This window comes from Lontra canadensis, unplaced genomic scaffold, assembly GCF_010015895.1.
Source record: "Lontra canadensis isolate GAN:19392208 unplaced genomic scaffold, GSC_riverotter_1.0 scaffold2, whole genome shotgun sequence".
Taxonomy (NCBI): domain Eukaryota; kingdom Metazoa; phylum Chordata; class Mammalia; order Carnivora; family Mustelidae; genus Lontra; species Lontra canadensis.
Window position 1 is genome coordinate 14,293,515 of NW_022630996.1, and position 16,544 is coordinate 14,310,058.

At 40.7% G+C, this 16,544-nt stretch overlaps 1 protein-coding gene and 1 long non-coding RNA gene across 2 annotated transcripts in view; one reads left to right on the forward strand and one right to left on the reverse strand.

The window, feature by feature from the left end:
* MKLN1 (muskelin 1) overlaps window positions 1–16,544 on the reverse strand; it is a 323,612-nt gene that overhangs the window by 294,166 nt on the left and 12,902 nt on the right. Inside the window, exons 2-3 of the mRNA XM_032869094.1 lie at window positions 6,552–6,676; window positions 4,182–4,249 (exon numbers count right to left, since the gene is read on the reverse strand). Coding sequence (XP_032724985.1) covers window positions 4,182–4,189 — 8 coding nt within the window. The 5' untranslated portion in view covers window positions 4,190–4,249; window positions 6,552–6,676. The remainder of the gene's footprint in view (window positions 1–4,181; window positions 4,250–6,551; window positions 6,677–16,544) is intronic.
* On the forward strand, window positions 212–8,849 carry LOC116874473. The gene is made up of 3 exons (XR_004384006.1): window positions 212–408; window positions 5,396–5,443; window positions 8,689–8,849. It is a non-coding gene; the product is annotated as an uncharacterized LOC116874473 (long non-coding RNA).

Consider the following 16,544-nt stretch of genomic DNA (forward strand, 5'->3'; position numbering starts at 1 on the left):
AGTGAATAAAACAACTTTGTATATTTTAAATATAACTGGGCAAAGCAAATTATTCAGTATTTAATTATATTTAGCTTCGAGTGTCTACAGATAATAGCTCATGAAAATATAACTCTAAGTTTTGAGTTTTGGGAATTCTGTCATTTGGTATAATAGGATAATCTTAAATTTATGGCTTAGGAATAAACAGCTCCTTTTTTTTTTTTTTTTGTCCTCCTTACATAACACAAAAACAACTGATCCAGCTTGGCACCAACTTTCTCCTCCAAAGTCACCTTTGTCTGAAATCTAGCACCTCAGGTTTCAGTCAAATACCTTGCAGATGAGAAAAGGTTTCTTAACAAAAATTTCTTGTAATTTTACGACAGTGTTCATTCCCGGCAGCCTCGGAGAATCCTTTTTTCATAGGTAAGTGGATGGGAGGAATGCTTCTCTCTTCTACTTTCTAGTGAAGTAAGAGAACAGGCGAGAAATCTAGTGATACAGAGAGCGAGCAGTTGAAATCACTCCTTTCGTATTGCTGACATCAATGTAGGGCCATGATAGCAGGTGCAATGAAAGAAAAAGATAGTTAGTGGGTAATTTTAGCATATTAATAGTTAATACGGTGTACTGCAAGCTTTGCCATTGGATTAGGAGGAAATTAGTTCTTTGGGATCAGTAAAATAGTTTCAGACCAACTTATAAAAACAAGCATGTTTTGTAATTACATATGGACATTTAATAATTATACCATCTGAATGATCTGAATGATCTGAATGATCGGTTAGATAAGTAACCCTTCATTTATTCTGAAATAAAGATATCTAGTATCCCTTCCTCTTTTTGTTCACATGTAATTTTCTCCTAAAGAAACTACAGTCAGCTTCTTTTCAAAATATATTCGCAGAGTATCATTAATGTTTTGTTCTAAATGTAGACTTTAAAGCAAAGTCATTGGTGGATGTGGTTATTCATTTGGAAGTGAAATTTTCTGATTTAACAAATGGCTAGGGGCTGATAATGCTGATTTGGGTCCATTTGTCCATTTGAGGTTCCATGGACGATTATGGGCTTCACGTAACTTCAATCTACACTTGCAACTCTGCTCCCCACTTTGTGCTAAGTATTTTCATATATAATCTCAGTTCGCTGCCATAACCTTATGAAATAGTTATTTTGGAGAGAGGTTAAGTTTCTTGCTCAAGGTCACACAGTAATCAAGCATACTGCAAATCCTGTGATACCCCTTTTCAGTGATGAACACGGGTGGTTGAAAGCGTTTATAGCTGACCTTAGCGCCTAGGATGGAGCCTTGTACTAGAAATTGTATCAAGTTAGTTCAAAGTATGATATTCATCTGTCTCATTGTAAAAGCAGGGTTCTCTGCCTCCCATGCACAATGGGAGATGGGCAAGAGGTGCAGCATGTTTCCTATTAGAGCAAAGATGGAGCCAGTTGAGAAGGAACATCTCTCATGGAGAAACCGACTAAGAAGCATCGAGGGGAAGAGAGGGGGCGATCTGTTCTTCACAGCTGCTAAGCCAAGCCAGCTTTCTGCCTTGACATTTTAATAAACTTAAGTAAGTTCAGACATCTTTAAGCCTGGGAACGAACAGCTTTTGATGTGGTGACCAACAAACTAAAGGTCAGCCTGAGAAAGTTGATTCTTGACATATTTCCAACAGAGGTCACTTGTTTTATCCCAGTGGACTCCGAGTTAAGAATTAAAAACCTCAACGTTGGTAAATTATATGTTTGAAATACTGAGAGTTCTAATTAGATGTATAACCCAAATGCTAGGAGAGCCCACTCTATTCATTTACTCATAACTCTATGAAAAACTGTTTGTTTGGGGTGTGGTTTCTAAAAGCCATTTACCTTCAGGCTTAGTTAAAGAACGGAATGTATGAGAAAAGAATTTTCCAACTTTTACTGACTTGGCGATGCAAAGGAAAATATAAGAATTTGTGTGCTTGGTAACTCAAAATTAATTGATCTACAAAACTGGAAATTTCGGGACACCTGGGTGGCTCAGTGGGTTAAAGCCTCTGCCTTTGGCTAAGGTCACAATCCCAGGGTCCTGGGATCGAGCTCCTCATCGGGCTCTCTGCTCAGTGGAGAGCCTGCTTCCCCCCTCTCTCTGCCTGCCTCTCTGCCTACTTGGGATCTCTGTCTGTCAAATAAATAAATAAAATCTTAAAAAAAAAACCAAACCCTGGAAATTTCAAGTCTAAATGCTAAATTCAATTATAAATTTCAAACATTATTTTTTCCAAGCATACCCTTATTCTAGCTGCTAATACTACAGATTCATTCTGATGCACATGAACTGGGCATCAAATTATTAACTACCCCTCTAAGGTTGTATTAGAAGTTATTTCTAAGAGTATTTTATTTGTGGAGACATAAATGCAGGTTACACAATACCTTGTAAGTTGCCCTGAACGAAAGGATTTTAAAAATAAATAGGAACAACAAAAATAAAACATGACTAACCCTCCTGCCATCATCAAAACAAATGTTTCCAAGGACCTGAAGCCAAGAAAAGAGAAATCCATAAACACAAAGGCCAAGATAATCAGTGAATCTACCAGGTCTCCGTAAAGGACAAAACAAAACACTAAAAACCAAACAAAACCCCAAATCCCACCCGCTTCGAAGGAATGAATGCTGAAGAACATTGACCCTTTCTGCCTCTCCACCTACCACAGAAATCCCAGCCTGCAGCTAATTTTAAAATGATCAAATCTCCAAAAATTGGGAGAGATGTATGTCTTAAAAAATGCAGTCGACTCCATTGCCTGGGTCATATCCACATCAGCTGAAGTAGTAATTATTGAGGGAAGGGTAATCCACTTCATTCATTTTAATAACCAATTCTTTCTCAGATTTGCCACAGAGCCAACTCAACTTAATTATTAAAGCACAATAATATTGGATTGAACTATTTTTCAATCCAAGAATTTTTATTATAGAGAAAAGGCTTGGACAATTTAAGCAATTATGTGCTTCATTTCTCCTTTTCTGTAACTCCGTTCTTGCTTATTTTTAAGGTATTGAATTTAACTTGCTTCATTCTTAATGTTTTACATCCTGTCATCTTCTTTTAAAAACTTTAAACTTGATTTAAAAAAAGCTGCGGGCTAAGTGCTGGTGGCTAGTTCCTATGAGTAACCAATCATCATTCCTAGAGTTCAGAGTGCTGACCTGAAGAACAACAAGCCAAATTTTGGCCGCTCTGAAAAACTCTGTGTACACAACTAATGCATATTCTAGATTTTGCCACACCGCTCCCGAAACACTTCTGTGGATACCCAACCCACAGGACCTCTCCTTATACCCAGGCACACAGCACTTCTTTTCATTTGGATGCAATATGGCTAAAAGGCAAGGTCACTTGAAAGGCAACTGAACTTGGAGTCAGACTCCAGGTGAGTTCCAGCTCTTTAGGGAACCAATGAAAGGTAATTTATCTCAGTGGGTAAGTGTGTGCCTGCGAAAGCCAGAACGTGGAGGTGCAAATCCTCGTTTTCCACTTTCTAGCTCTATGACTCTAGGCAAGTCATTTAAATCTTGTGCCCAGTTTTCCCATTTCTAAAATTACCGTGATATCAATAAGAGCCTCAGACAGTAGTCGTGAGGATTAAATGTCTTAGCAGGGCTGGGGTGCCTGGGTGGCACAGTTGGTTAAGCATCCCACTCTTGGTTTTTGGCTCAGGTCATAATCTCAGGGTCCTGAGATGAGTCTCACGTCAGGCTCTACGCTCAGCCTGGAGTCTGCTTCAGATTCTCTCTTTCCCTCTGCCCCTCCCCCCTATACCCTCTCTCTCTAAAATAAATAAGTAAATCTCTTTTTTTAAAAATGTCTTAATAGGGCTTAAAGCAGAGCCTAAGTGTGCACTAAATGCCAGCAATTATTCTAACCAGCTGCATGACCTTGGGGGAAGTCACCTAACCTCCATGAAACTTTATTTCATCTTCTGTACAAAAAAGGATCGCGGACCTCATGTGGTCTTTATGAAGACCAAATAAGCTTATATAAGTACGTGGCAGTTATTTTTGAAATGTGAACAAGTATCAGGCAACTCTTTCAACCAAATAGAATTAGTTCTGTGCTTCTGTAATACTTGAAAAACACACATACACACACACATTCCTGCGACAGCACTTGTCACATTGTATTGTAAGAATTTGCTTACCTGTCCATCTCCCCCACTAACAGTACATCCTCTGATTCACCTCTGGACCCTCAGCATGTTGGTCACACCTAGCATAGGACAGGCACTCGATAAATATTTGTTGGAATGAATATTGTCCAAACTGAGCAGGAATTCTCAAGGCCTTTGCTAGAAAATGATGGATTACCACTTTCTGACGAGTGTCCTCAGGAGACCACCCAGAAATTCTCTTGTTCCTCTCCTGGCACAATATATTGAGATTTTTGTCATTTCCAATGCAGCCAATTTGTGTGGTTACATTCTTCTTCTTCTTCTTCTTTTTTTTTTTTTTTTTTTTGCTTAAAAAAATTATTATTGAGCACCTATTGTGTGCCAGGTCCTATGCTGGGCTACATATGGTGAACCACAAGTGGCAAATGCCCAGAAGAATTTAGTCCCTTCATACTATATTGAAAGAAACTATTTATTAGAAAATCATTTACTACTGGAGATAATAAGCTACCTGGTTTGGTTACTTCGTTAGAGTGATAGAACGTCAAGGTGGGAAGGAATGGTTTTCTAGAAGTGGGAATCCTTTATAAAATAATAATTAAGGTCAGAGATATGACTGATTAAGTTCAAGTCCTTGCTCTGCTTTGTACAAGGTGTAAGACCTTGGGCAAGTTGCTTAACCCCTCTGAGCTTCACTCTTTTCATCTGTAAGTTGGAACTACTAGGACTGATTTGAGTATTAAATGTAACAATCCACGTTAATCATGTTTGATGGTACCTGCCCTATAGCAGGCACTCTATATGTGGTTGCTCCTGTGATGAATGTGGTCCTTCACCCCAGTGTTTGAACTCCCATCATATATATACCCAACAAATGGGGCAGTAATGCCTGGATTCTGCTTCAATACCATCAGGGTCAGGGGACTTACTATGAACAGTTATCTACTTGACTGATGGGCAAAGCTAACAAATTGTTGGGTTGAAATACACACGCTTATGTCTTCTTCTCAGGGGTTCTCCATCTGTCACTTGGGATTACTCAGAAGAAATCTCATCTCTCCTCTGCAGGATAGCCCCTCTAACTTTGGAAGGTAGCTACATATGCTAGCCATCATCTCCATCCTCACATACCCACACACAATCTTAAATTCTTGAATCATTTTTATATGACACTATTTACCAGATCCCTTATACTTTTTTATTCTTCTTCAATAATCTTTTGTTTATCAATGTCTTTCTTACAGGTTGAAGATCAGGATTTATAACACAGAACAAATGTGGCCTGATCACAAGTGAGTACTAGAGAACTACTTCCCCACCTGAACACTGTATTTCTATTAATATAGCAAAAGATTGATTTTTTTTGAAGTACATCACACTGTGTTGACTCATCATCTACTAACAATCTACAGGAGACTTAAATCTTCCTACATTAGCAACTGTAAGACATCTCACCCCCAATTTCTACTTATACAATTGAATTTTGAATCTTTGAGTACTTGACACTTGTCACTAATAAACTTTATATTGTTAGATGTGATTCATTATTACATTTTGTCAGGATTCAGTCAGGGGGCGAGGGGAGATCCTGACAGTATCATCCAGCTCATGTGTTATCCTTTCCAGTTGGTGTGTCATCTATCAATTTATCACAGCATCAATGTTATTATCTTAGTCATCAATAAAAGTGTTAAGGGGGATGGGGCTGCAAACCAGACCTGCATTAGATCTCTAGAGACCTAGGTGTACAGCAGCCTCTTAAGAAATTGTTAAAAAATACCTCACTCATTTAATCCACAAATATTTATTGAGTGCCTACCATGTATCCATTACTATTCCCTGTGCTGAGTATAAAGTGGGGAATAAAAAAAAATCCCTGCCCTTAACAAGCTGACATTCTAGTAGAGGAGATAGATAATAAATTTTTAAAAATAAATAATACTAAGGTCTTCTAATGAAAAGCTAAAGCAGGTATGGGGCTAAGGAAGATTGACAGTGGGAAGGAATGGGGAGTGGTCCATACACAATATGGCTAATGCAGAATTGTTTTTGAAGTTTAATTTCATTGCTCATGCCCTATATTCTTAGAGTGCATCTGGACCAAAAAGTGTCCTGAAGTGGGCGGCAAGTTCATTTTCCGAAGTCCGCTTTCTTTTATGTGGACTCACATTAAGAAAAAATTGGTAGAATGATATGAAGAATGTAAACAGTCATGAAACAGAAAAGAATATATTTGAAAGGACATAATTCCTCAAGAAACTTCACAACATTTCTTCATATGCATAGGATAGTCAAACATTGTGAGGCCATCAAGACTAGAATGGAAACCAGTCACACCTCTTGATGAAGACTCCAGAGAGGAGAATTGAAGAATTGAAAAACAGAGAAGCTAACACTTACCTTATTCCAATCCCCATCTTCTCAAGTATGGAGTGGGTTATGAATCCAGTAATTTATGAAAATTCAGGAGGATGGGATGCTCGGGTGATTCCGAAACATGTCTTAGAGAATCTGGATACTGAATTCTGGAAAAGAAGCCCACCAAGGACAGATGTAAAATCTACCTCTATTAACTGCTCTCTGCTCATGATTCTAATGTTGATAAATTCTTCTAAAGAGTTTTAGATAGTCTTCAATTCCTTGTGATATTAGAGGGATTCGATAAGTCCCAGATAATTGCATTTTCTGATTCAAAATTTATATTCTCACAATGATACTTTTAACATTTATATTCCCTCATTCATTGAGCATTTATTTTGTACCAATGACTGTGTTGGTACTAGGAATACAAAGATGAATAGGATAAATATGGTCCCTGCTTCCAGGGGCCTTAGTGTAGAGCTTATAGTAGAAGGCAAGCTAGAAATAGGAAAGGAATCTCTGATAAAGAAGTGTCCCAAGAGCTCTAGGAGGGTCACCTGACCCAGACTTTGGGAGAATTGAAAGTTAGAGACTTGTATGTGGGGACTTACAAAGTATGAAGGAGTTGGTTTTAAAAAAAGAATGGACGGGGTGCCTGGGTGTCTCAGTCAGTTAAGTATCTGTCTTAGGCTTGGGTCATGCTCCCAGGGTCCTGGGATCAAGCCCCACGTTGGGCTCCCTGCTTGGTGGGGAGCCTGTTTCTCCCTCTCACTCTGTGCTTCTCACCCCACTCATGCAGTCTCTGTCTCTCTTTTCTCTCTCTCTGTCTCAAACAAATAAATAAAATCTTAAAAAATAAAAAGAAATGGGGCAAGTCTGTTTCAGGTGGAGGGTATGGCGGATGCATATTTGGGACGTCACAGAAATGACTATGCTTGCTGGGCGTCTGAGCACTGAACGTGAGCTCAGCATAGCTGAGACAGAGCGGTTAGAGATGGGATTGGAAAGGTAAGTGGGCCCAAATTATTCAGAAGCATACAAGCTATGTCACAGAGGAGATGGTCTCTAAGATGTGTGATCATTTGAATGTTCGAGTTTTGATGGGCAAAAGTCAAGACTGCTGCTCAGATGTTTGGCTTGACAACCCAGGTAGACAGCTTGACCACCTGGATAGACAGCGGTGTCAGTCACTAGGACAGCAAAATGGAAACACAAAACAGAGGAGCTGTGGAGAAGCGTCCAGTTCAGACCAGGTCGTGTTTGGTGTGTGATGCCCAGAGAACACTGGCCGTGTAGCAGCTGGTAGTTTGGTCTAGAAGTCTGAGGATTCAGGTGTAGGAATCGTCCATGCATGACAGGCAACAATAGAATCCACACTGATGAACGAGATACCCCGAGGGAGCATCGGGGAAGAGAAAAGGCTCAAGAGAGCCCAAGACGAAAACCGACCTTAAGAGATGGGCAAAGTTACCTTAAAAAAAAAAAAAAAAAAAAAAGAGTATGAAGGTGCAATCAGAGGGAGACAAGGGAAACAAGAATGTGAGGTATCACAGAAGACAAAGGAAAAGCATGGTTCAACAAGTAGGTTGTGGTCAACAAAGGCAAATGTTGTCAAAAGATCAAGAAGAAGGCTGAGAAGCAGTCATGGGGGGAGGACCGAGGAGATGCCTAAGTGGATGGGCAAGAAAGGCCAGTGGAGGCAGAAGCCAGGTCATATGAATTGAGGAACAAACACAGCCAGTGAACAACATCTATACAGCTATTTCAGAAAGTTTGCCTTACAAATGGAAGATATAATCTCTCGATTTTCTTCCCCAAGGGAAGAAAAGAGGGCTGCCGTGAAGGCTTCCTCACCACCTATAGTCACCTGTAGCTCAACTCCTACCTAGCAGCACTCTTGCTTGCAGGCGTGCCCTGTGTGGGGGCCCTTGGTTCCACCATCAGTGCTGGATGTGGCTAAAACTGTAGAGTAAACTCAATCTGCCTTCTCTGCTCTGCACCCAGCTCTTCCTCGGCACCCGATCCTTCTCAAGGCCTCGAGGGCCCGCACAGTCTTCCTGGACCTCAGGCCCACTGTGGTGTTTGATGTAACCTAGCCTCTCTGAGCTGCCCACCACAGGTAAAAATCTGGTCCAATACAGTTGTCACATGATCATTATCATTCATTTCTTGCCAGAGCTTATGTATTGGGGCCAGTTAGAAGGAGAAGAGAGAAATTTGGTCACCTTGGAGTCTGGAGAAGGCAGCTGGCCCCACAGCTGGCCAGACCGCCATCCAAGCAGGGGGCCTCTCTGAGAACAAAATCCAGAAGCCAAAATACATGGGTCAGGTGGAAAACAGATGACCACTGCTGTCAACAATGCTGAAGGTTGGTCCTAGGGAGTGAAGGTGAGCCAATACATAATGGAGAAACACTGTAAGGGGTTTGGATGTGAGGGGAGGAGTGGGGCAGGTGGAGCAAGTTGTCCAACAGCAAGGACCAAGAATTGGAAATGGGCTGAAGCCCTTGCTCACACACACACACAGAAGCCAGGCACAGTTATGCTGGACAGTGAGTCCATCCCACTGGCTCTGTTATCCCGAATCTTCCCAGTGTGTACTTTCAGTCCTTTGTGACGTGAACTCAAGATCCCAACATGCACAAGTTCCCAAATCTTATTTCCACAACCCTTCTTCTGCAATAATGCTGTATTGCAAGAGGAAGCTAGACAAGCTCTTGCCTAGGGGGGTGCGAATGGGGAACACAGAAGCACTGGCAGCAACTAACCTGTAAAGTTCTGTAGTGAATCGGCATCCCTGAGCCTAAGAACCAGGCGAGGAAGGAAAGGCCTGCCAAAGTTCATTTAGGCCCTAAATCAATAACAAAACTAGCTTGGTGGTTTGATTAGTTGAAACAACTTTGCCAAACTGTAATCATTCCAGGACGTCCATATTCTCAAAAATGCTCACGATGACTGAACAGAAAGCCTTCACTGTCGTCAGTTTGTGATTACAGCACGGAGAGGTGATAAAAACAGTGATGAACATCACAGACAAATACAATATTTTTGCCTTGTATGCAGACCGGCTACACTGAGTTTTCAGCTAAAGATTTTTTTTTTTCATTTCACTTCAGTCAATAATCATTTACCCACCCGATATTGCTTTAAAGCCGAGTCGTCATCTAATTCTCATTTAAAGAGATTGAAAAGGAAAAACTAAATAATAATAATACCTCATTTGTGTATAGTGCATGTCTTTCAGGGAAGACATCAAAACCCATTTTATACTGTCTAATTTACAGTAACAACACTTTTACAATGTAAATACTAGTAAGGGCTATTATCGTTTTACAAAGTATGTATGAGAGAAACCAAGTCATGTTGGTATAAAATGGCCAGTTCAATGTAACACATAGCTTCCATTTTAAAGGTATAAAAGCTGATTCCTTCCTTCCTCCTTCCTTCCTTCCACAAGGAAGTCCTGCTTTAGATAAACAGTTTATTAAGGTGTACATTGCCCTTACATTTTAAGATGAAAAATATCTTGCTTAAAAGAAACAACAAAGACCAAAATGTTCATGTGTCCTACAGATCAACTCTCTGTCTCAAATCAAGATCAAAAACAATCAATTTCATTACACAACTCTGCTTTCACAGTTCTCACCAACCTGTGCTAGACGTATTACTAGTCGATTGTAATCTCTCTTCTTCATACACATTATGTTGTGATGATCTTGTCATCTCAGCAGGATTCCAAAAGGACCCTTACCTGCCCAGATTGTGCTTATAGGTAAAGCCAATGGCACTTCTATGCGTTTATTAGATTCCTTGGGGGATAACATTTTTTCTGATCTTTCCATGTATTCATTCTTTCATTCATTCATTAATGCCATCAAGCATTCATACATCCATTCAAAACAGTGAGTGTGTGCCCAAAATGCACAGGCACTATTCTAGACGCAAAGAATAAAAATAGGAAGAAGACCACATCACTGACTTCAAGGAACTCAGCCTAGTGAGAGTAAACAGCCAGAGAAGTAAACAACCGTAGTTCTGTGCGGTGGGTATGGACATGGAATGACACATGAAAATGGTTTGAGGAGCATGGAGAGGGGATCGGTTTGTGTCTGAGAGGATGAGGAAGGCCTCCTTGAGAAGGTGGTCTTAGATCTCAGCATGCCAGGAAAAAGGGATTCGGGTATTCCACGTAGAGGACACAGCATGGGCAAAGGCATGAACAGGAAAATAGGAGCACCTATGCATTTGGGGAACTGCGGGAGACACGATATGACAGGAGGTTCATCGACTATTCTATGGTGGGTTCTATTTCACAACCCAAGCCCTGGACTTCACCATGGATGATTCTGTAAAGGGAAATCTAGGGTCCTGAGGTTATTTGTCCTCGGTCATGGAAGTAAAAAGACATTCTACATGGGATCGATACCAAAGTGCCCTTTAAGACTCTGACCACTTGAGGAACGTCACAGAATCAAAGCTTGGGTCTAGTCTACCCAAAGTCTGTATTCTCTATGTTTCATTACTATTATACTCCAGGGGGTGGCAGGTAAGAACAGACTCCCTCTTCCTCAACTATAGGTGATCATTTAGCCCATCTCCATTATTATTTCAGTATAAAAATTTATATAGAAATATTCCCCCAAACAGCATTTTCAATGCACTATGTTGGATGGGTCAGGTTTTTCCTGCTCACCTCTTTCTCATCATTCAGATGTGGTACAGCCCAGCCTTCAAAGGAATGGGAGCTGGGCTTACAGATTTCTTACGGCAACCCCACACACTAGCAAGAGGTGTTTGGAAAGAGTCTCCGAATAAGTTGCACGTAAGTGCCTGCAGGAACTGCTCCTCCCTGGAGCCTCTGAGACGTCCCGCACGAAGGACGTCTTCATGAACTGGGTCAGCAGTTGGTAAAAAGGGATCACTACAGAACTCACATGGAACCTTCCCTGGAATAACTCTGCCGCTTGCTTCCTCTTACTCTGAATTCCCTTGTCACTTAAGAACAGCTTTGCATCATGCAATTGCATCCTTGTTTCTATTTGGAAATTTTTCAGAGACTGAGAGTTCAAAATAACTCTATCTATTTTGGTTCCTGACCAATTATGGAATCCTCTCTAAGACATCATTTCTTCATTCATCCAATACTTTACCCATTCAACAAACACCTACTTCCTCATTTCTATCTCTTGAAGCCAGTTCAGTCTGCCCTTTGTTCCCCATTACTTCACTGAAAACACACATGAGAGGGTCACAGTGACTTCTAGGTTGTCCTATCTGAGCGTCGATTGACCATCCTCACCTTACTGTGCTCTCAGCAGCTTCTTGGCACAGATGTTCACTTCCTTCTGCCTGAAACATTTTCTTTACTTGACTTCCATCATATCACACTGACTTTCCTCCTCCCTCATCCTGTGTTCCTTCTCAATCTCTTTTGCTGGGTCCTTCCTGATTTCTGAATGCCGGAAGCTCCCCTGGGCTTACTTCTCTACAATTACCCATCCAGTCCATCACTTTATTTTATTTATTTATTTGTATTACTTATTTTTATTTTTTTAATTAAGATCTTTTATTTATATATTTGGCAGACAGAGAGACAGCGAGAGAGGGGAACACAAGCAGGGGGAGTGGGAGAGGAAGAAGCAGGTTCCCCGCTGACCAGGGAGTCTGATGCAGGGCTGGATCCCCAAACCCTGGGATCATGACCTGAGCCAAAGGCAGATGCTTAACAACTGGGCCACCCAGGTGCCCCTATTTATTTATTTTTAAAAGATTTTATTTTTAAGTCATCTCCACCCAATGTGGGGCTTGAACTCACAACCCCAAGATCAAGAGCCACGTGCTCCACCAAGTGAGCCTGGCAGGCATCCCCAGTCCATTGCTTTAAATACCACATCTCTTGCCCTGATGTCTGACTTGTAATATAAAAGGGATTTATTTATTTATTTTTTCCTAGAGATGCTGAAGTTTGGGTTGGGCACTGAAGGAGGAGATGGGTTGGCCAAGTGTAGAGGAGTGGCCTTTTCCCAAAGGGAACAGGAAGAAAAAGGGCACAAAGTTGTGAAAAGGCAAACTGTGTTCAGAAAGAAGAAGCAAGTCTGGTGTGAGCTGAAAATGACTATGACAAGGTGGGTTGTAGCCTTACCATGAAGAAGTTTGATTTAGGTAAGGACTTTGGATTTGATACTAAAGATGATAGGTAATTACCAGAGGCTCTTAAATAGGGCAGAGATGTGGTCATTCACATTAAAAAAAAGAATAAAACTTTAGTTGGCAAGAGGAAGGCTGTGTTAGAATAAGGGGAGACGGGAGCCTAGAAAGCCAATTAGAAGGCCCCTGTAATAGCTTAAGGAAGGGATTAAGGTCTGAATCACCATAGCAGCAGTGGGATGAAAAGTAGTGACAAATCCAAGGGAGATTTAGAAGTAGTATTGAGGATATGGTTATTGATTAGATAGGAGTTGGGGAGCAGGGGAGAGAGGCCAAGGTTGATGTGTAATGGCATTAAGTTAAATGGGGGAAAGAGAGCACGTGTGGTGGGGATGATGGGGGACATTAAGTCTGCAGTGATTTTAAGATACCAATGGCGAATGAGACAGGTCTGCAGATGAGGAAAGAGGTTTGGACTGAGTGTGTAGGTTCAGAAGTCAGTGTTCAATGGTAGTTAAGTTCTCAGAATGGATGGGATGTCCTGGGGAGAGAAAACGGGAAGAAGAGTGATGAAAGAAAAAGCATGTGGGCCGTTGTCAGGGGAGGAGGCTGAGGAGGAACAGAAAGGTAGCATGACAATGGGCCAGGGGATCTCCGTAAGGAAAGGGAGAAGAACCCTTCCGGGAGGAAATAACCAGCAGTTCTCTCTGCATTGGAAGGAGTGAGAGGGTTATGTTTGGTGATTAGATCTGATGAGCACATACTCTGGAGAATTAAAAGTCAGGCTGGCATGGACAGAGCAAAGTCTCCTCTTTCAAGTCGGGCTGGGAGGGAAGCAGGGAATGGCTGGGAAAGAGGTAGAGTGGCGCAAGGCGTAGGAATTTCTTTTTATGGGAATGGGAGTCTCTGTTACAACAGGTTGCCAGCTAGCTTCTGCTCACATGTCACTACCCTACAAGACAAACTCGTTGCGTTTTTGAGCAGCAATCAAACATTCAGTTCCGTGCAATACGTATATGCAGAATGCCTGCTATGTCTAAATGCACTGCTGGGCATTTAATGCCTACAAAGATATGCAGGGTATGGTCGTGTTTTGATTTTTCATTAACTGGCCCAAATCTGCCTCCTTCCAATGACAGCTCCCTGTCCTCTGGAGTCACACACAATGTAAGAAGAATTTCTTCCATACACCTGCACTTCAGCTAACTGAGGGTAGTTTTCAGCTACCTCCTGGGTCTTCTCATTGAACTTTTGTGACATAATCCAATCTTTACGTGTGTGTACTTGCATACATATATTTTGTTACCAACTGGCTGGTCTCCTCTGGACATCCATTGCTGTCTGTCCTTTTACAGTGTGGCACTCAGAATTAATGTCAATTTTCCTTATCTGGTATAAGCAATGTACAAACCAGCTGGAACATTCTTGCCCCTCTCCAGGACATGGTTTTTCTGTTAATGCCATCTGAGACTACAGGAGTGTTCTGACAGTCCCAATACTTACTCATGATACTTCACAATCAACCCAAATCCTGAGATCTTTTGCACCTAAAATAGGTCTCCCAATTCTTATTTATACAATTGACTTCTTAAAGCCAGTTGCAGAAGTTTATTTTTTCCCACTAAATATTGTATTTGTACATTTGGTTTTTATTAGCCAATAGTAAAAAGAGCAAGGACTTAGGAGTCAAGCAGATGTAAATTGGAATTCTGGTTTTGCTATGTAGCTCAGTGACCTTGGTCGTGTCATGATCTCTCTGTCTCAACTTATCAGTGAAACAGGGATAATAATAACTACATTGCAAAGTGGTTCTGTGGCTTCAAGGAGGGTAGCACATTCCAATGAATCACATGGACTCAATAAATGTTGGTTTTTTTGGCCTTCTTTCTCTTTCATTTTCTCAGCTTTGTATTCTTAGCAGAAGTATGCCTTTTAATCTGTAACTCAATATTAACAAATCTTCCTTTCAAAAGAAAAAAATAGATTGAGCAGAATACGAGCCAAGGGCCCAAAGAATATTAAGTATAATAGTGAAGCATGAGGGCTCTGAAACAAGACTTTCTGTGACCGAAACCCAGCTCCACCACTTACTTGTCATCTAATCAGAAGTACATTTATGAAACATCCTGAGCCTTGGTTTCCTCATCTGTAAAATGGGGATGATAGCTGCACTTGTGTTTTTGGGTGTTGGAGAAGATGAACTGAGATCATAGATGCAAAGTACGTTTGCATAGACCGTTGCACCTATTACGTGGTAGATTTATTACGACCATTTAGAAACCTCCAGGTAAATAATGTATCAAATATTTAAAACTTTTAAATGAAATGACTATGTTATATGGTTTGGATAGGCTAGGGTTTCTGATACATAATGTCAAATTGCTGTCTAGAATGCTTGAACCAGTTTCCATGCCCAATATTGTATGGTGGTGCTTATTTCCCTGTATCTTTAGCCAGGAGAGATATCATTTTAAAGTTCCTGATAATTTGCTAGGCACAAAGACATCTGGTTTTACCCTGATCTGCGTCTCTCTAGTTACTAGTGAGATTGGACTGCTTTCATTTTAATTGACTGAATTCCTTCCCCCCCCGCCTTCTCATGTTCTTTACCCATTCTTTTGAGATGTATTCTTCTTATATGTTTGCAAGAGGTCTTTATATATTAAGGACACTACTCTTTGCCATATATATATATATATATATATATATATATATATCTCATATATAATTGCAAAAGTTCTAATCTCTCATTTATCTGTTTGTGGTACTGTTTTTATCTACATAAATTAAAAAGATTTAAGTAGTCAAATTTATAAATGTTTTTCTTTTATAAACCATAAACCTTTACTTCTTTTCTCATGAGGACCTTTACAATGTAAAGGTCAAGAAGTACTTGGGGCACCTGGGTGGTTCAGTCAGTTAAGCATCTGCCTTCAGCTCAGGTCATGATCCCAGGTTCCTGGGATCGAGTCCTACATTGGGCTCCCTGCTCAGTGGAGAGACTGTTTCTCCCTCTCCCCCTGCCCTTTCCCACACTCATGTATTCTCTCTCTCGCTCTATCTCAAATAAATAAATAAAATCTTTAAAAAAAATGCTTACACCACTTTCATCAACACATATCACTTCTCTTGTATGGGCCATTTTCCACATTTAACTCTTTAACCCATCTGGAATGTATTCCATTCCTTCTTAGCCATGTTATTCATTCTTTTGAATCAAACAGAATCTTTGGTTTCGAGAAACAGAAAATTGAACTCAAATTGGTTTAAACAAAAAATATTATTTATTGGCTCCCATAAGTGAAAAGTTCAAAGGCCTCAAGGTCATGTTTCCCAGGTGACTCACACAATGTAGAGAGTACACGAAGGTTCCCTTTTCATTTATTTGCTTTAAACCCTGGTGATAGATAGCTCCATTCTTAATAGACTCTCCTTGTGGTCCCAAGATGGCGGCCAAGAGTTCCCAGGGTTAAAAGCTCCGCATTTACCTCCTGAAGCAAATTACCTTTTTTGCACCGTTTCTAGCAAAAGTCCTGACATTCTCTTTCATTGGACTGACTTAGGTCACATGCTCCTACCTGAATCAGTCACTGGGAAAAAGGAAATGAAATTCACTGAGTATTCATTGATTGCTTAGGATGGAATACACGCCCTACCTCCTGGATATAGAGGTGGAGTCAGCTTTCCCCGGACTACATGGATGTCCCAAAGGAAGCAGCAGCTGGGAAAGGGGGAAGCATTTAAGGAGACAAGGTAAGGAATATATTTTTGAGTATCAAGATTATTGTTTTTTAGTAGAAAGTGAGAATTTCCCTGCCATTTAAAAATTGATGTGTTCTATCACTATTAACATGGCAGAAACTAAGAGTTAAAAATCATGAAAAGA